Source organism: Diorhabda sublineata, chromosome 2 (assembly GCF_026230105.1).
Source record: "Diorhabda sublineata isolate icDioSubl1.1 chromosome 2, icDioSubl1.1, whole genome shotgun sequence".
In the NCBI taxonomy this organism is placed as follows: Eukaryota; Metazoa; Arthropoda; class Insecta; order Coleoptera; family Chrysomelidae; genus Diorhabda; species Diorhabda sublineata.
Window position 1 is genome coordinate 22,915,248 of NC_079475.1, and position 21,888 is coordinate 22,937,135.

General features: G+C 30.4%; 1 protein-coding gene across 5 annotated transcripts in view; it reads right to left on the bottom strand.

Annotated features, from left to right (window-relative positions):
* LOC130440435 (potassium voltage-gated channel protein Shaker) overlaps positions 1 to 21,888 on the bottom strand; it is a 246,648-nt gene that overhangs the window by 29,871 nt on the left and 194,889 nt on the right. For 3 of the 5 annotated variants that reach the window (XM_056773561.1, XM_056773562.1, XM_056773564.1), the window contains one exon: positions 18,163 to 18,292. In XM_056773561.1, the coding sequence (XP_056629539.1) occupies positions 18,163 to 18,292 (130 nt within the window). Of the gene's footprint in view, positions 1 to 18,162; positions 18,293 to 18,341; positions 18,472 to 21,888 lie in introns of all 5 variants that reach the window. The other 2 variants (XM_056773563.1, XM_056773565.1) reach the window with 1 other exon arrangement.

Sequence of the window (21,888 nt, forward strand, 5' to 3'; positions counted from 1 at the left end):
CTAAAAACGCCAGAAAATCGGTTATAATCGTAATTATTCATAAATAATTCTTTTCCTTCAGTTTCCACAACTTTCTGGTTTAGTTTTATCATCTTTACTTCACAAGTTTCCTATTTTCCTATCAAGTAAACAAAGAGTCCATTCTATACTATTCCACCCACCACCACCAGTGATAATTATTATTTTACATTTTATTCACCCCGCACCCTACTAACAAGGAAGGCTGAAATAATCACTGATAATGGCGGAAAAATTCTGTTAAGCTCCTGGCATCAAACGCTTCTCTTGCGTCTTTGATATCAACAGTTAAGAATATTGATAACATGAGAGCTTTTCGAAACTATGATGTGATTAGCTGACGAGTTATATATATGTTTATCTACGGTGCGTAACAACTGAATGGAATAAATTAGTTTCACATTGTATTTTTCAATGTACATTTTTCTCAAAAAGATGAAATTACATAGAGTGTGTCATGTGACTGTGGTCCATATCAGCTTTCTTATTTCAAAAGTATTTTATTTCATCAGTATATGATACATATAGTTCATGTACAGTGTCTTATACCTATCTTCAACTCTTTCGAAAACATTGAGTGTTTCCTGACTCTTGAAATCTTAAAAAATTAACATTAAAACTAGAAAATTATTTTATTTCAAAAATTTGGTGAATTACACTGAAAACTAATTCTATTTATTTCCTAATAATGTCAAAAAACCATTAATGTCAATTTTTGAGATGTTCAAAATGCTCACAGCAAATGTCTTGGCAACATGCTAATCTGATATAAAAATAACTAATGTGGATTGTAGATTGTTTTGGGGTGTAGTTTTGGCTTACAGCCACTATGAACCTATATTTAGAAGATATTTTGTACAAAAACTATATATCTTATAGTTCTGCTTCCAAAACACATAGAGTCCTCCCAAAAGAGGTTAGTTTTTGGGGTTTTTGTGACGTACTTCCCCAGTGTTCTACTCCTTCAAGGTACTCATTTGCAGAGTAGATGCTCTGCTGTGAGTTCTAACTAACATTACTGAACATCTCAGTTTTGTATTCAATGCCTTTATCTAACATTGCCAGAATTTGTTCACAACAATACGTCTTCTATAAGTTGAATTGATATTATTTTATAAGGATGCATTTTATATTTCTGTAATATTATAAAAATTGATGCTATCGTTGAATAATGGGACTTTTCGATCAGAACTATGTGGGTTTTCTTGAAACTCAAGCATAATAACCAATTTCATATCATCACTCCCTGCTGCATTGGTAGCTACGTTTTTTTATCTGTCTTTCATAACCAAACTCCCGAAAGTGCTTTTCTATTTTGTTGTTTGCACCATTTGCACCTGTACCATTTGTAGAATGTGAAAAATAATTTTCTCTTTTCAATAAATCTGATCTGATAATATTTCTGAAACAGTTGAAAATAGGAATGGGACATTGTACATTGTATATTAACAATTTTCTGAAGAATCCAACAAAATTAATGATATACAGGGGTCTTTATTTGAAATAAAAAAGTTGTTATTGCCAATGTCACGTAACCTACCTTGTATATTTTGTATACAGGGTAGCGACGTATGTATAGCGACGACCAAGCGTTTTATCAACAGGCACTCACTTATTTATAAACGAATTTATTCCATTGAACCGTTCCACACGTATGATTAAATATTATGAGGATCTAAAATCTATGCGTATTGCTGAATCATTGAAAACTATTCAATAATAATTATGAAATCTATAAACACAAAAATACTATGTAAAGTCTATTTATTGAAGAAAAATAATGAACCGAAACATTATATTATATCCCACAAAAGGAAAGGCTCGTGGGAAGGGCCAGTGATGGATTGCTACATAAGCCGCTAGATCAGATGTAGTACAGTATAATTATACTGTAGTGAGATTGTTTGTACTTGTCTGCTGTGTAATTTTCTTGAAAATGTCTGACACGGATACAGTTGTTGAAGTTAATGACATTAGCTATACTCTGTGTAAGAAAAGTGTTAAAAAGCTTCATTTTAAGGTGAAAAACAAATGCTTGTGAATATTTATAAAAATGTTATTTCCAAAACGGTAAATATGTCGGGAGTATCTTCTTTAAGAGTGTACCGAATTGATCGTGAGTACAGAGCTAGTCATTCAGTGATCGATCCAAAAAAGTATCCATCAAGAAAAATAATTAACAATTCAATTGATGACGTCGACAGCAGCTCCATCAAAAGAATTGTGAACAATTTTTTACTCAAAATGACTTACCTATAGTGGGTTCTGAGAGTAGTTAACGAAGATAAAAATTGCCGCATTTTATAAGATAAACATTTTAAAAATTATTAAAAGAAATAGAATTCCAATACAAAAAACGAGGAAGGATCAGTTTATCATTAGAAAAAGTATAAATGCTTGTGTGGAGACGAAAATAGGGAAAAAAAATTAAGGAATTATGAAAATAGAAAAATTTTCTACCTGGATGAAACATGGGTAAGCGTTGGACATACTAAGGATAAAGTTTGGGTAAACCCTTCCATACAATCCTCAAGGCAAGCATTCTTGGATGGACTTTCCACCGGATTAAAAAGCCCATCAGGTAGGTAATATTTCAAAAAACTATTTCACGAGCTTTTATTAAGTGTCACCTGTCTGTGTATGTATGTGTGGAATCAAATCTTTAAAGTTCAATTTAATTGACATCTACTTATCACTATATCTTCTCTTATTATTTCATCCAAGGCTATCTCCAAAACTATAAAACACAACTGAATTGCCTTATCTTTATTTATAATTTCTCACTCAATTGTCTAATTCTAAATATGAATTTATTTGAGTTTCTTCCATGTTTATAGCCATATTGAGAGTACTCGAAAATTTCATTCAAATACAAGCTTGTTTCTGAGAAGATTTTTGTATTAATATTCATTATTGGGTTGACTTAGATAATTTAACTTGAATTTTATATTTGGGTGTATACATTCATGGTTTTATAGGAAAAATTTAATTTTAGGAAAAGGACAGAGATGAATAATTTGTCTCATTGGAAGTGAAGATGGGTCTGTCAGATGCTTTATGGGTATTTGATTCGTAGGAAACCGGAGACTATCTTGAGGAAATGGACGGGATCTCTTTCGAAAATTCGTTTTCGATAACTCTACCGAAGCTTAAAGAGAATTGTATTGTTGCCATTCAATAATAGCTCACTTCTGAAAATATCGATTTTGATGAAATGATGGTAGAGCTATTAGAAATTGTCAAAGAGCATAAAAATAAGTATAACTCGAACATTATTGATGATATGTCTAAAAAACAAAATAAAACCATTTTACAATTACCGTCTACCATTGTGAACTTAATCCCATTAAGTTGATATGGGTAGATGTGGAGCAAAAATGTTGGAACAGAAAATAAATTTTCTGACGTTAAAAATATTTTTCACGAAGCTATTCAGAGAATTAATCCTGATGATTGTATTCAACATGTTCAGGAGAAGGTTTAAGCCAAAATGTAGAACATTGTCATTGATTTGCAAGTTGAGCTCCATTTATAAATGTTGACGACAGTGGAAGCTAAATGTCATCTGATCGGTAATAAGAAAATGTGTTTATTGAGGTAAACAATGAAGATTTTATTTTAATGTTTCAATACACATATTTTAAAATGAATGTGTTACATATTTTGGTTACTTTGTATCTATTCCAAATGTTAGGTTTACATTGTATATCTTTGTAATGATCATTGTGCATAATTATGTATAATTTATATTAATATTCTGCTGTACGTAACCGCAAATTATTTCTTAAATGACGTTTTTAAGTCTGATCATGTGTAGTATGCGTCAAATGTTTTGATTTATTATTTTTCTTCAATAAATAAAGTATAGATACAAACATGGAAATTCATTTGAAAATGAACACAAAAACCTAAGGTAATTGAATTAAAAGTCTTTTTAATGTTTAGATTCAAAACTTTTTCCAAAAACAGAACGCGACGTTCGGAAATTCGGAAATATCTGATTCAAGATCATAGTTTTTGAAAAGTCCCATGAACTCTGTATAAGTTTTATTATTGTTTTTTTACCAATAATAAGGAGCAGCTTAGCAAAAATGGTGAATTTTATATTGGAGTTTCACACATTTATGTATTTGCAAAAATTATACTCAACAAATTTTAATGTCATATGTAACAATCTACTCATGAGCACGTGGGTTAACATATCAGCTGCTTTATTCATTAAATCATGACCATCGTGACAAATCTAATGAACTTATCGATATTGAATTGGTTCTCCAATTTCCTTCTCATCAATAAAACTCAGAGATTTCCATACTAAAAAGGATTCATTTGGTTGGGCTTTTTAACCCACAATCTTAACCATAACTACACACAAATACAATCAATACATTTTCATTGAAATGTACTTTAAAGGGTAAAGGTCAAAAATGAAGCATGCGATTAATCATATTGGGATGGGGAGTTGCGTTTAAAAATAGTGCACTACAAACTACTAATTAGTCAAGCGGCATACAATAGGATGGAAAAAAATCCAAATCGTGCACCACCAATTATTTGATTATTCATGTGGAATAACAGGAAAATCAAACATTGTCTGGTGATGTGATTTAATGAAAACCGTTTTATTTCGGAGCTATATTTGAAAAAAATATCTGAGATTACAATAATAAAAGAGGTGGAACAATAGCAAACAATCACATATTTCTTATTTTTAAAATGCCTATTCGTTCCGAATGCTAATCATGTTCAAACAACTTTGTCGACAGCAATATAGAATAATTAATTTGTTACTGAATTAATCACGTTCTGGCATTTTTCAACCACACAATGTGTTTTATGACCACTACTCTTGCTTCCAATAACTTGCATTGGAGAATCTTTTGTGAAAGAACGTATCTGATTTCATTATGTTACGTGCTAAACACACTTCAGGATTTTACTCTTAAAAGTATGGAGTACTTCTTTCTCTCCCTTCTCTTTTCCGTATTGGTTACACAATGTGTTAAAAATATGATTCGATTCTTCGTGTAGTACCTCTTAAAGACTTCATCCTGATAAAAGCTGTTCCTGTTTTTACTCACGCGTTCTGATTTCATAAGAATGTATGTATTTTTAACAGGGTGTAGGAATGTTTTCTACTAAACTATATCGAACATATAGCGAGTGCGTACACAATACGTAAAGTATTAGAAGGGAAGGAGCTGGGCTTATATATCTCTCTTAAATGTTATATAACTTTGGAAAATTACATAAACATGATATTTTAAGAAATTTCCTTGAAAACTGCTGAAAATTGTAAGAAGTTTTAGGCATAAAAAACATTGTTGTTGTTCCCAAAATTAATGAAACAGTACGACAGATTTTTGAAATTTTTCAACTTATACTAACTAATATCCATGATAAGCATAAAAATTAATTAAAAAATTTTAATGGGAAATTTGTTATAACATATATAAAGACGGTATAACATTATTTAGATTTTTGAGAAAATATTTTTCTATGCTTCATTGCTGACACCATTTGTTGTCAAAATGACATTATTATGAATTGAAGGTTGTACGTTGATAAATTTAAATGTTGTTCGCACTCTTAACTAACCACTGAAATTATTTCTTATTTATGGGCAATGTGAAAGATGACCTGAAGAGCGTTAACAATATTTAACGAAAAGAATCCAAATAATAATAGTCATTAAAATCATACATTTATATATAAATAAGAGCCGTGATGTAGATGAAGCAGCACTAATAGTACTTTTGGGCACCTTTACGGTAAAGCTCTTAACGTCACAGTGTCACAATTGATAAAACAGTTAAAAAATTCCACCCGTAATTAAGAAAAATTCTTCTGCAGCTTTTTGACGACGTTTTCGATAGGATAACTGAATTTTGTCAAACAATGACAACTTTTATCAACAAAAAACAGAATATGAGTGTTTTTTTCTTGATGAAATAAGTAAAAATAAGTAAAAATATTGAAATGATGGAATTCCGCGAATTTTCGGGGAAGTGAACGTTTGATATGATATTTACGGGAAAGTATCCTTTATAAAATTTTAGAGTTTTAGACAAGATTATATAAGGGCTTAAAAATAATGATAATTGAAAATAATTCGAAATATTGATGGAATAATATCATTTCTTTGAAAAAGTAGTGAAAGTAAAGATTGAGTATTTGATATTTTGGCAAAGGTATTTTAACGACTTTCAATGAAATCATTTAATCCTGTCTAAATTTGAAATTCTTACGGTTGTGTTTTTGTATACGCCATCTAGTGGATATAATTTGATTGAGAAAAAGGAAAGAAACTATTACATGTTTTTGCATTTTTGATTTTTCTTCAAGGAGCTGAAATATGGTACAAAATTTTTATATTCATAGAGTGCATCTGTAGTACAGTGAACAATTCATCTATCAAGTTGATTTATCCCAGGGAAATTCTCATATCAAATACAAGGACCTGGTATATATAACAATGAATGTTTATATTCGGTACCAAGTTTTCGAAGAATTTCTAAGAAGTGTTGATACAGCTTTTATTACATGAAAAAATTGTGTTTGGGTTATTAATTCGAGGCACAAACTCATGAATGGAAATGAAATATCAATTAAATTGGCCCGATAAGCTTTAGTTTTAAGTAGCCAAGAGCCAAGAGAAAAATCATATTGTGTATTTCTTCAATATTACAAAAATTTCAAATTATTTGATATTGTAAATGATGCATAATTTGTGAGTTATGGAATAAACTCTTTGAGTTATGAATAATAGTGTGTACAAATTCATACCGAATCAAAAAAATCAATCCATTTGAAATAGAGAATAAATTATATTCAAGATCAACATACGTCTTTTTATAAATGATGCTCAATTTTCTCACTGGTCATGCTTCAGACAAAACAGAGTTTAAAATAAATGTATTACTTTTCGATCGTTTTTTGTATATACTAAATGTTATCGAAAAAATAATTTTCCAAATTTCGAAGAGTCCTAGCTAAAAATGTTTGGGAGCTAACATTATTGTTTAAAAATATATGGAAACATTATCAAATTTTCTGAGTTTTCAGCTTCATTCTTTTCCTAGTTTGGCCTTTATCTATCTAGTTATAATAATAATAGCAGTATTGGCTGATTTATTCCATATTTTTTTCCTTCTTCAAATGGTGTACACTTTATGCTTTCGTACTTGAAGAAGTTTTTCAAAACTCTATATCAATAATCTGAGCCACTATCAGATTGCAACGTTTCGAATTTTTTGCATTTATTTCTAAATTTACTGATAAAGTTTCAACATGGTACTAAACTTGGTTTTATTCTTTTGAATGCGGGTATAATTTTGTTATCACATTTTTTTGTTTGCCATTAAACGTGCTATTTTAATTAAATAATATATGGAACGATAGAAGAAAACTGGCATTTATCACGGATCAAATGATTTTTACATCATTTGTTCATTCCATTCAACTTAGCATAGTCGATAAGCTGATATATTTTAGATATATAAATCAAATTCAGACAGTGATGGTCAAAGAATAAGTGTCGAATAAAAATTTGAGATACATGCAATGAAAACTACTATAATTTTACTATCTATAACAACTACATAACGTGCTGAATTGTGTAATATGGCATTAGTTAATGAAAAATAGTGTTTCAATTCCAATGATATTTTTGGATTAACTTTGTTTCGATGCTTCATGAGATTAAATAAATGTTATTCGATTCGATTGTTAACGAAACTACAATTAGGTTTGTACTGAAAGACATAATTATATTTTTATTTCAATGATGAAAATGTGTAAAAATAATTTGAGTTTCATATGAAAAAAAAATGAACAAGATATAGGGATACTTGTCAAGTTACAATAAGATAGTTGAAATATTACTTATTTCCCAAACACGAAATTGAGAACTGTGGCAGCTAGAAAGAAGTTCAATTTTTTTTGTGACATTTCCTAGTGTCTATCATAGTATCAAGATTTTAGATTATAGTTTGATACATATTCGTAAGTGCTTGTCGGTGTGGCTCGTTTTCGGTTGTTTTTGATAGAAGTATACAAGAATCATGAATCATTAATTTTAAGAACATCAACATGAACATAAATGAGAAGAAAATATAGACAATGATTATAAGTATTATGACAAAAAAGTATATGATATATGAAATAAAACTGGCAAATTTTAGAATCAAAAATATTGTTGAGATATCTAACAGACAACAAACTGGAAGCTGGAGAATTAAACTTTTGAAGCTAGAAGAAAGAAAAGAGCTCTTCAAAATGGAAATGGCTGAGTTAAATGAAGTTAAAACATATTGTGTTTCATTTTAGCATGGCGTCAATAAACTTATGGATTAAACAGCTATAAAAATTTCAAATAATTGAAACATTAATTTTTAGTGAAAGACTTGCCCAAGCTAGAACGTATTAATTAGTATATTTGAATTAATATTGGTATCTACATTTAGCGATGATGCTCATTAAGGTAGGAGGAGCCATGGAGACATGACGGTTTTTTTTTATTTTCATACATATTGAATTTAATTTTGACCTTCCAATTAGGGTTAACTATTAAATTATTTTATTCAATATCTTCCATTAAAATTAACGCCAAGAATTCAGAAATTGGGAACAGGTCGAAATTTTGAAGTTAAATGAATCAGATGTTATGATGGATGTAACTTTGTTCTTTTATTTCCATAACATATATTATTATGTATTAATTGGAAAGCATTCGTTGTCTATTGAAATTACGAATAAAGGAGGAAATATGTACGCGTTATAATTTGCTAATTTTTTATGACAATATTTTTCTTCATTCATTCCAAAAATGTGCTGTTTGGTATCTAATTGGAGTGTGTAATTGTTTCTAGCAATCTATATAGTGAAATCAAATTTTTGTTTGCAAAGAAGATTCGGTTGGCTACTTCTAACATTTACAACAGTTCATTCCATTTTTAATAGCTACAGATATTATTACACAGAATTCTACCATATAGTCTCTATATAACTTCAAGTACTAGTAAAATATATAAATATATATTATATAGTGTGTCTAGTAATATGAAGAGCAAGATAAATCCCAATAAAACAAAACTAGTCCCATTTACAAGGAGTAAGAAGACAAATATACATACACCTATCCTTAAGGGAACTAAACTGATATTTTCCAATGACTTACAATATCTAGGAGTCATCTTGGATAAAACACTTACTTGGAACAATCAACTATACATGGTACCCTCATCAGATCACAGACGCAGCGCTTGTTTGGTACTCGAGAACAGAACAAGAAACAACTCAGATAAAACTGAACAATATTCAACAGCTTATCTGTCTCGGTATAACAGGGACAGTTACAACCTGCCCCACTACAGTCTTACAAACGCTGCTAAGCCTACCTCCCCTTCACCTTATAGTGAAAATCAGAGGCATTTAGCGGTGCCCAGAGGCTATCCAGACAGAAAAATGTTAGCCAGGAAATCTGACAGATCACCTAAGATTTATAAAACTGATAAAAATAGAAAGTAGTGGCAAACTAATATACCAAATGCCCAGTATGATAGACATATATCCCATTCGAACGCCAATAATGGGTTAATATGGGTATCTCTCTCATACTCAGAGGGTTCGAAGCTAGCGCAATGAGCTGGATCGGGTTTATTGAGATTACCATTTTTCAGTTAGAGTTGTTAGCAATAAATAAATGTGGTCAGGAGTGTTAGGATAGGAATTTCTCTAAAAAGCATAGTCACATTCTCTCTGATATCCATGACAAAGGGTGACAACTTTGCGGTTGTCCTGCCCATTTCATTAAAAGGCTTGAAGAAGTAGAACTAACACCTTGGGAAGAGGGTCACAAAGACCCTAGAAAAATAGCCTCCCTTGGGAGGAGTCTACGTATTTTGGAAGCAGAACAATGAGATGTAGAGTCTTGTACAACATATCTTCTAGGTATAGGCGAAGAGTGAAAATCCAAAACGACTCCCCAAACAATCTACAATGTACAAATAATACATCAATACCATTTTATAGAAATCAAGTCAAAATAATATCATAAAATAGGGCGTTTAAAGACAAGATTTTTTTCTCAGTTTTCCAGAAAAACTCCTAGAACATTAAGCATTTCTCGCAATTCAGTATCCTCTAATAGGAATATGTCACTAACAATAGAATGCTATATTATGAGTCTATGAAGCTGCATGTTACAAAAACGTGAAAACAACGAGAACGTCAAAATATTTGAAGTTCTGGACAATGTGTGTGAACACATTATACGCTTAGGACTACATCGTTTGATGATAAGCTTATTTATAGATATTCCTTAGCACGTCACAACTTAACCTTTCTTCGACCATGTTTTAGAGTTTAAAAAATACACTGGTTAAAAATAAGGCGATATGTACTACAGGATTTTAAACAAAGACTGATTAAATATCAAGAAAAAGATGTGATGGTATATTAGTGAAATGTACAAAATAAAATATGATTCAGTATTTATTAGGTATCATAAACTTGTTTGCAAATATCGATAAAATGATATTTTGAACAGATGAATGAGATTAATGTTCCATATTTAAATTATAAATTAGACTACCAGTCAGATGCCAATCTAGAATTTTGGCAGTGCACTAATCTCAATGCCAACTCTATATATAAAGTTATCCAGAAAAATATTATTGGATTTTTTATTTGATACTGAAGTTACAGAATTAGATTTCAAGTGAAGTAACAGTTACACATTTATTGATTAGCTAACAAAATTATTATGTAAGAAATTATCACGGAAAAAAACATTTTATTTGGAGAAACCTCATTCTTTGCAAACAGAGAATTTGTTTTAAATTTTTTTAAGATTACAAAGATAATTATTGGAGATCTATATAAAATCAGAAGCATTCCAATATAATAGAATTCGCATAGTTTTTTTGTTCTAAGACTTTACTTTAGCTTAAAAATCTGTTTGTTTGCCTCCGTATTAATTATTACATAGAAAATGAATATATTCCCATCATTACGGCTTTATTTTGAAAAGACGTTTTCGAGATCTGCAGTATTATTATTTTCATCATAAATTGATTGAAAATAATAGAAACCTTACCAATGGTTGTTTCAAAAATTTTTTACTATTCACCATATTTTACACTTTAGGCAAAAATGAAAGTGAGCTTAATCTATGAAAATTGATTAATTACAATCTCCAACAACGTTATCTTTATCATCCACTAGAACTAAAATTTGGTGCATTTAGGAATTTTCGTTAAGTGTTATCTGGTACCACAGTTTTAGTTGCAAAACATGTCCTGGTTACGTGTACGTAGAAAAAACGATCAAACATATCAATCGGCATCATAGAAAATTCTTTGGTCCAGATTTCCAACATAATCAATCAAGAAAGCAACAACATCGAGAGCAAGTTTGGAGTTCTTGATTTAGTATATTTTTTGTTAAAAAGGTTGGCAAATTTGAAAAAATCAATAGAAAAATTTAAACTTATACAAATATTGTAGGTATTTCCAACGTATTTGTTGAATAACGTGTTTTTGTTGAAGCAGAGCGTGGTTTTAAAAAGCGAATTGAAAGGAGATACAATTAAAGCTGAAATAATGATTGAAAAGCCATATAAACATATATATATATATATATATATATATATATATATATATATATATATATATATATATATATATATATATATATATATATATATATATATTTGGATGAGTTAAAATTTGTATGCTCAATATATTTTATATACCTTAATCAAGAAGCCCTTTGAATCGAAAATACTGGATTGAATTCAAGAAAATTTATTTCTGATTTTAGATATTTCAAACCGATGTTATAAAGCATATTTGCGGCTGCTTGAATTTCCACCTCACTAAACTATGAAAAGTGTGAATTCTTCATGTCTCAGTTCTCCATGCCAGAAAATATTTCATTGCTTCACAACACTTTTTGTATTTTTATTTACAATGGATTTACAATGGAAAGAAGAATGAGATAACCTCTTTGGAGGATAAAAAATATCAGTAGAAGTATCGTGGATGCAATTTTTAGGATACCGGAACAAAAATTGAGGATTAAAAAAAAGATGAGGTTAAACTAGAAATTAAAATTGAGATAATCTATTAGAAATGAGATGAACCAAGTAAGACCGAAACAAAATAATCGATTATACCTGAAATCATTCATGAGCAAGGCAGCTGAAAATCGATAGCTACAGAAGCAGATATTTAAGAGAATATATATCAATAAAACAAGATTAAGTAACACCTTATCAATATTCTATATTGAGAATTTTGTAGATGTAGAAAAATTTTACATTCAATTGGAAAATTGCGAACAATAGTTATTGTATTTTAAAAAAAATTTCGTGAAAAATGCAAAGATTTAAAATGAATTTAAAATGAATAATGAAGCAGCAGGTTTGCCGTATGGAAAAATATATCATTAGCTTCTATAGAAAATTATTATCAATTGATTATCTGCATCTTAATCAAGTCAGAAAGTCAACGCAGTATCTGGATAAGATAGAGATATTGAATTTACTCAAGTAAATACTTACCTTACTAGGTTTTTGTGTTAACTATCCTTCATAGCATCTTGAAAAATTGATAGTCTTCATTTTAAAAATTTGTTAATCTAAAGATCAATTCCAATATTCCCTATGTTTTAGTTCTAAAACCACCACTGACTCTCGCAAATAAGCGATATTCATTTTATTTACATTTGTTTGCTCAACCTTTCCAAATAAAAATTATATTAACCAAGGAACTCTTGGAGCCACACATTTAGAGCATCACGACATCAAAAGTAGGTTTTTGGGAACTGGATTTTTGTAGTCTAAATAAACCGGACGCGTCCTCGGAGCAAAGAATTTTCTGGAAGGTACAGGCGTCGAAGAATAGAGGAATAAATCCGAATAAAATTTGTCTCTAGAACTGCGCATTTTGATATATATATATATATTTTTTTTTTTTGATAAAATATCCCATCGGAACTAATGTTGTTCATAAATGCAATAATAATCATCAATAATCATCAAAACAATTGGACATCATCCAACCATAATTTTTATCAATAAAAAAAAGCTTTTCTTGCAAAAATGTTGTAGGTTCAGACTATAAAAATTAATTTATCAATTTTAAAACCACTCATTCAGTTACCTTGTTGTGTATACTTGTTATTAATCAATCAAAATGCCAAATAATGGGCGTGTTCTACATCAATATTTGTGTGTTGTATCCATAACAGTCTAAATTATTGTGATTTGTTGGAAAACTATTCAATATTAATTCTCTTATGTGGTCATACGACACTACATTCAACCTTTTGGTATGGTCAATTGCAATAGATGCACAAATTGTCACAAAATCTCCAATTTTCGATAAAGATCAAAGAAGATACTTGAAATGGTAACACTAGAAGATTTTTTTGTCAAAGTTGAACACCGATGCATTACTCCATGGGTGTTCACATCCAAAATAAAAGTTTACAGAACATGCAATGATGTTATTAAAAAGGCACTAATCGACTTCTTAGTAGTTTTTTGCATAAAAATGTAATAAATAGATTAACTTAAACTAAAATTCGAGTTCCGTTTTGTGGGGTGGAAGCAACGGATTTCCAACTACGATATAAGTTCGTATTTTGATATTTGTTTATGTTTTTTTTCCAGTGAACAGTTTAAGTTTTGTTTGAATATTGAATATAATGATTGCTTCATTTTCCATTGCGAAAAAAAAAGAAAATACCTATAATAATAGCGAGAAAAATATATAGAAATGTGCTTTATAATAAAATGGAACATGAAACCAATACTTTTAATGAATCTTAATATTTAAGGAAGACATTTTTACATCTAAGTCCTTGTAAAAAGTATGACAGGTGTGTCTATTTATATAATTGTATATCAAAGGCACATTGTGTATATCAGACACACTAACGAGGATGAAAACCTATTCAAATCAATTCAAAACGAACAGTACATACTTTCTATTTAGAAAAAAATGTCACTGTAGCTTTTCATTTCCATATTCATATTGTGTTTAAGCACCTACAGATGAATGACCGCACTAATAAGTCATATAGGAAGTAACAATGGGTTTTTACACAGAAATCTTACAATACTTTCTTCCATAGCCATCAGAGCGAACTTATTCCTACTTTAAACCCCGGAAAAGTTAAAATGCAACAATGAATACGAGAAAAAGCTCATAGAAACATTATTATTGTTTTACGACTGTATTATTACAAGCCTAACCAAATTATTCATGCACAGAAAAAGTTACGTTTATTAATAATTATCGCCGTACAGTGTTCTCTACGTGATACAATAGAGGAGGTTATTCCATTTAAGAACATTCGAAAGTAAGAAAACTGCTTCCAATCATTTTATTAGGGTACTCTGAATCTTCACATTTGCACAGAAATTGCATTCTCAGTTCAGTTATTTAGACTAAGATGTTGAGGTTTGGTCTTTGACAACAGTACTGATAAAACCAAGCAGGATTAAATAACTCTCTATAACAACAATAGTTGTTTAGGTTGAATTTGTACTTCAGATATGTTGGCAACTCTTATTCGTTTCCCCCAAATATGTGTTTGGAAATTTCTGCGCTATTGTACTTCAATAGCAATTAAAAAATCACAACCAGACAACTTTCATTCTTCTATTCTCGGAATTAATTGGGATTAATGTCAATACTCATATCTTGTCTAATAAGTTTTGCCATTCAATAAGAAATATAAACGGTATGAGATTCGTCTATTTGGTCTTGTCAATGCGGTTTTACGACTGTACTAAAAAGTATTAAGTTTGATATATATCGGTAAACTACTCGTATTTGGCGAAAGTTAACATATCACAGCTTTGTATAAATTTGGACCGTAATAGAATACACAAGAAATTCAAGAACGGTTGTTCAAATTATTCACTTTCAATTTTGATTAGTAGAAAGATGCACTACTGTATTTAGAACCTTATTAAAAGCACAGTATATGATTTTGTAATGGAATGAGATTTTGTAGACGGCCTAGTCATATCATTAAGTGAGGTAAGGTCTATTTTGGCTGAAGCCTGAGCTTCTAAAAGGATCTTGGTTAAAAACGAACCAAAACGCAGTTGTATACAACTTCAACGTTTCAACGTTTAAAAAAAAAGAAGTCACATTCTTCCAGTATTTTACTTGTGTATCATTCTAATCAACGCAAGAAAAATATCATTTTCTTCATGACAACGCACCTTCTTATACAGTTTAAAAATCCTTCGCGATAATCAGGGAACTAAAGCACGAAATGTCAACAACATCCAACCTATTTGCCATACTTAACTACGTCTGAGTTCCAACTGTTCTCAGAACAAAAAATTCATGAGTGGGAAACGATTTTAAGGGTCAGGAGGGGTAATTACAGCCAAGAGTATTTTGACAAAAGGGTTCATAGAAGTACAGGGATGTTGAACAATACAATCTATCTTTAAGCCATAAAATAGAGTAGTTTATAGTTAGTATAACGTTAGTTTTGCTAACAGATAATATATTTTAGAAATCTCATAACGTGTTGAATGATTTCAAATATTATAACACATTATCTAAATTGTGAATCTATCTTTCAATTGAATTCAACGGATACGAAGATATTTTCAAAGAAGCACTGTGTTTTACTACTAATTTTGGATTCGATCCACTCAATCTACCAATGGGATGATAATATACGAATATATACTTAACGTATAGTACAGTTTTTTTAAATTGCAATTCTACGATCTTGTTAGCCTCCATAATTTATGTAAGATGATGACCAGAGGCTCTGAATATTAAAATTTGAAGAGTTTCATTCAGATTTTATTTTTATAAGAATTGATTGAGGATTCTATATTCCTTCTAAGGTTTTTTAAAACAGTTATGAAAGCCGGTGGATCCAGAGGGATTGATTTTGAATTTGCGTATATCTTAAAGCTTTTAAAATAGCTATAAGTTCAGCTGAATATAAGCATGTTAGATCTGTGAGTATAAATTTGGCTTGGGCATTCTTCCCATCAATATCGGCTTTAGAATATACATACATTAGTATGAATATACCTGTATATACATTAGTAATATTTGTACGGTCAGGAGTTTCTGATTTTGCGATTTTATTTTGATAAGAAACATCCAGCATAAATAAAAGCTTTTTTTCAGCTGTATATGAAATGGAGGATTGGAACTTATTTGAGAACATGTTACAATAAGCGATATTCTTCGGACTAACAGTTATTTTAACTTCTAATAGTAACTAGGTACCGTATATTTTTCCAAATAAAGTTTTCATACCTCTTTAAACTTGGTTGACACAAGTCAAAAAAATTAACGTAAATAAAGGCCGTTTTAGATGCTATTTAGGGACCCAAATCAAATGTTTCTTGCAGTTATAGTTTTTGAATAACTGAAGAAATGTTTGGCAGGTTTTTAAAACGTGATGATCCCTATTTAAATAAAAATAAGTTGGTGCCTTTTGTTCCATATAAGAATTAAGTGCTTTTCAAGTGCAACAGATTCTTCTTAGGAAGAATTCTATTATCAATATTCAACCATTAAAACATATAACCATATTTTCGATCTTTCAATTTGATAGACACTGTAGTAGCGGATTGTTAAGCCGAAATAGATACAAACTTTACATTACATCTCAAATTTTGTATTGAAATGTATTTCGAATTCAAATATATCCCAACAAATTCTATAACCCGTTAAATAATTTTTTACATAATTTTATTCTATTCCTAATAAGTTCAGTTTATCATAGAATAATATTGATATTAAAATATCCTTTTGTTAGTAGAACTTTTAATAGGTGTAATTAGTTTCAGTTGATTGAATTGTCTGTAAGAAAGATAAAAAATTGAATTGGAATTCTACCGTCATAGAATTGTGTCTGAAAACATCGATTTCACCTCTAGAATTCTTCTATTTTTTTAGCATTGGTATATCAACAATCATTAGTCCTATTGAGCCAGCTCTATGCACGTTCAACAATTAGCATTTTAGGTTACATTCTTGTGAAGAACTTGTGTTAAAAAATCTGTTAAATGTCTAAAGAAATACGTTACATGACTATAGAAAAGGCTATAATGCAAAAACACAATCATTAGTAGTTTAAAGAGGCTGAATATACAAATGAACCCGATGTTTGGGTACATATCAAGTTGCACATTTCAGAGATGCTATTTTGAATTGAATTTATTTGTAGAAAGTTTTGTTAGTCAACATTTCTATTGAAAGTTAGAATGTTTTAAAATAAGTGGGATTTCTGAAAAACTAACACAAATGTGAAACTGATCTAGATAGTACGCCAGATGAGCTGTCAAGATATCGATGATGCACTCAATAGTCACCATTAAACAGTTTGTAATCATTTATAAGAGGCGGATATACAATAGATATTTTGGTGCACGTAATTTAATTAAATGGATAGACTAAGAACGGATGCGGAAAAATGGATTGAATATAAAATTTTTTACTGTGATAGACGTGTGGTGAAGTGACACAAACGTTGTGTGTGTGTGTGTGTGTGTGTGTGTGTGTGTGTGTGTGTGTGTGTGTGTGTGTGTGTGTGTGTGTGTGTGTGTGTGTGTGTGTGTAGATTGAGGACTATATTGTCAACAATTGAACAGAATTTAGGAAGAAACTTAAAAGATGCATCCGAATTCACCAATAGACGTTGTGTTGGACAAGCAAAATGCCAAGCCACACACATCTTTGATGACTCGCCGAAAATTGAAACTGTATATATAACTTTATATTTTTATTCAATTTCTCATTTATACTTTCTTATCTGAATTATTCTGAATTTGCAACCAATATTTGATGGGGCTCATAAATTGATCAAAGGAAAATTTTGGCTTAATTAAAATAGGTGATTTACATATTAGTTACATTTCGCATAATCAAAATAGATACGATTTGAATAATTGAAATATTCACGAATGTCGATATGACAAATGGAAGGAACGAAACACATGAAAATGAATTTATACGGATTTATCCTCTGAAGCCAAAAAATCGAACTGAATTCTTCCAAGCCTGACCTAGGTGGTCATATGGTGTCGCGGTGTATAGCTACGGTGGAAGGCAACTAAATTTGAATTAGGTTTGTACATCATACGTCATGTCGCCGTAGCCCACGGTCGTCATGGTGACCACTGCCCACCAGAACGCGTCTGGGATAGACTTGAAGAAGGAATTCTCGGAACCGGCTTCTGCGAAGTAGACAGCACTAGAGAACAGCACGACACCTGCAAGGAGGAGGATAGGTCAGTAGAGCTGTTTAAAATCAGACTGTACCTCATATCGCCGTAGCCGACTGTCGTCATTGTAACGACTGCCCACCAAAACGCATCCGGTATCGATTTGAAGAACGACTGTTCGGTACCAGCTTCTGCAAAGTATACTATGCTGCTGAAGAGGACGACTCCTGCAACAAACAAACAAAACGAAGCCGGCGATTGCCGAAGAAATTATATCAGTGCTTATTCCAGATATATTTGACAAATCAGTATGTTTCATTTTTATTTTATGGGGTTAGTTGTTTTCATTATAACAATAGACAATGCAATACTCGAAGTTAAAATTTTGAAAAGTAAATAAAACCAAATTGACTGATAGTTATTTCCAATTTATTTAAGTATATGTTCACTTCCAAATTTGGGCTCTACATTTCCAATCGGATGTCTCTTTGAAACAACATAGACTTGAAATAGAAGACACCATGATACACTTAGTATATAAATATTTTCTCTCTAAAATTGAAAATTTGTGCTAATTACTTGATGTTTTGTAAATCATTTAATCAATAACAACAAATACTTTGCGAGTTATGATACTCGTGCCCAAAACTTATGTTTTGAAAAAGATGATATCCATGTTATGATGCAACAATTTGATATGATATAAACAAATTTTAACAAAAAAAAAATAGCATGCCAAATCGAGTGAGCAACTACGAAATCAAAATATATACAAGTTGGATAAGATCTACCGGAAAATTGATTGTACTAAAGCAGCTTGATTAGAAATGAGGAGATATCAAAAAACTATAATCAACATGTAATGAGGAAAGTGAATATTGAAGATTTGAAACCAGAATAAATAAAATGAATAGCACCGAGTACAATATGCAGAGAAAGAAAAATGTAGAGGAAAGTTAAAATGCAACAATGAATACGAGAAAAAGCTCATAGAAACATTATTATTGTTTTACGACTGTATTATTACAAGCCTAACCAAATTATTCATGCACAGAAAAAGTTACGTTTATTAATAATTATCGCCGTACAGTGTTCTCTACGTGATACAATAGAGGAGGTTATTCCATTTAAGAACATTCGAAAGTAAGAAAACTGCTTCAAATCATTTTATTAGGGTACTCTGAATCTTTACATTTGCACAGAAATTGCATTCTCAGTTCATTTAATCAATAACAACAAATACTTTGCGAGTTATGATACTCGTGCCCAAAACTTATGTTTTGAAAAAGATGATATCCATGTTATGATGCAACAATTTGATATGATATAAACAAATTTTAACAAAAAAAAAAAATAGCATGCCAAATCGAGTGAGCAACTACGAAATCAAAATATATACAAGTTGGATAAGATCTACCGGAAAATTGATTGTACTAAAGCAGCTTGATTAGAAATGAGGAGATATCAAAAAACTATAATCAACATGTAATGAGGAAAGTGAATATTGAAGATTTGAAACCAGAACAAATAAAATGAATAGCACCGAGTACAATATGCAAAGAAAGAAAAATGTAGAGGAAAGTTAAAATGCAACAATGAATACGAGAAAAAGCTCATAGAAACATTATTATTGTTTTACGACTGTATTATTACAAGCCTAACCAAATTATTCATGCACAGAAAAAGTTACGTTTATTAATAATTATCGCCGTACAGTGTTCTCTACGTGATACAATAGAGGAGGTTATTCCATTTAAGAACATTCGAAAGTAAGAAAACTGCTTCAAATCATTTTATTAGGGTACTCTGAATCTTTACATTTGCACAGAAATTGCATTCTCAGTTCATTTAATCAATAACAACAAATACTTTGCGAGTTATGATACTCGTGCCCAAAACTTATGTTTTGAAAAAGATGATATCCATGTTATGATGCAACAATTTGATATGATAAAACAAATTTTAACAAAAAAAAAATAGCATGCCAAATCGAGTGAGCAACTACGAAATCAAAATATATACAAGTTGGATAAGATCTACCGGAAAATTGATTGTACTAAAGCAGCTTGATTAGAAATGAGGAGATATCAAAAAACTATAATCAACATGTAATGAGGAAAGTGAATATTGAAGATTTGAAACCAGAACAAATAAAATGAATAGCACCGAGTACAATATGCAGAGAAAGAAAAATGTAGAGGAAAGGATAAGAATGGAAATGGATATAAGACAATACTTGGAATACTTGGTTTTAAGCCTTTGCTTAATGATGCTTCATTAACTTCAATATAAATAAGGCGTTTTGCACATATTCTACGAAAAAATCCAAAAAACTGTCGGAAAATGATAGCAATTTCGAGAAATTTCCAAGTGATTTTCTGGATATTTTGTGAAAATTGTAGTAGAAAATCCTAAATATGATTAGCTGAATTTAGAATGATCCTGAAAGGGGTTTCTGATAAATTTCACCAGAAATTTTGCATTGAAACTTGTATAATCATTCTCATTTTTAATGATAAATGAATAGCTAAACTGATAAAATGTTTGTTGATTACAATGGAAGCATGAAAATTTACGGACCACTATGAAACATATCAGAAAACGTCCTGTTCGAAATAAGAATTATGCCAAATACCAAATGAAGTGGAAAATTATGAATTAGAATAAAATACAATCTCAGTCTATATAGTGTAATTAATAGTTTACTAATGTTGCATAAGGTTTGTTACCTTGAGATTTGTAATCTATTTTACGTCTTGAAGCAAACTATTCTGTGCTCTTTCTTTCTTTTCTCTTAGTTGCTCCAATAGCTTCAACTATATCTTCAAGGTGATCATTAAAATAATCATGAAAAAACCTCCTTATATTCCTTTTAGGTCTTTCTCTAAGAATACCGTTTAATAGTATCGATATTACTACTCTTATTTCCGGATGCTGCTTCAAATAAATTTGATTTTCTTTAGCTTGTTTCACCTTGTGATTAATTAACTTCTCTCGCTGAAATGATGTTAGATCTAATAAGTTGTACATTCTCATTCCATGGGGTCTATTTGTACTATGAAAGTTGGAAAATGACGAGCTTTTGAATGGAAGCTTTTCTGCCATACTGCCAATTTTTATTTATTCCTTCCGTTTCACGTAGCAAACCCGTTTTCAGTGTAATTCATCGCCTCTAGATATACGATTTTTTATCTGGAGTGTCGCAAGCCTAAAGCATAGTTTTCACAGAAATTATTTTGATATGACACTGACAAGGTCAGTGAATTGGTTTCATATGTTTACTCCAATTTCCTTTTTTTCTCTTCCAACGTTCTTGATCTGCCGGCGATATATGAAACGTATTTTTATCCTATTGGTATTATCTTCCAGATTTTACATAATTTATTCTTACGACGTGTTACGAAGTTCAGAGAAAATAATTCAGGGCATGGTTGTTCTATGCATAGCTGGCTATTGTGTTTTGGTTTGGAATGATTAATCATATATTCATAAACAGCTAAATATTTTCTCTTTTCTCTAATCTATGGTGATTGACATCGATTCACAAATGATTGATAGATCATAAATAGCCATAATGATTGAGATTAAGTTTTCAATGATTAGCTTTGAAGCAAGAAACACGTTTGAAATAAACATATAGATCT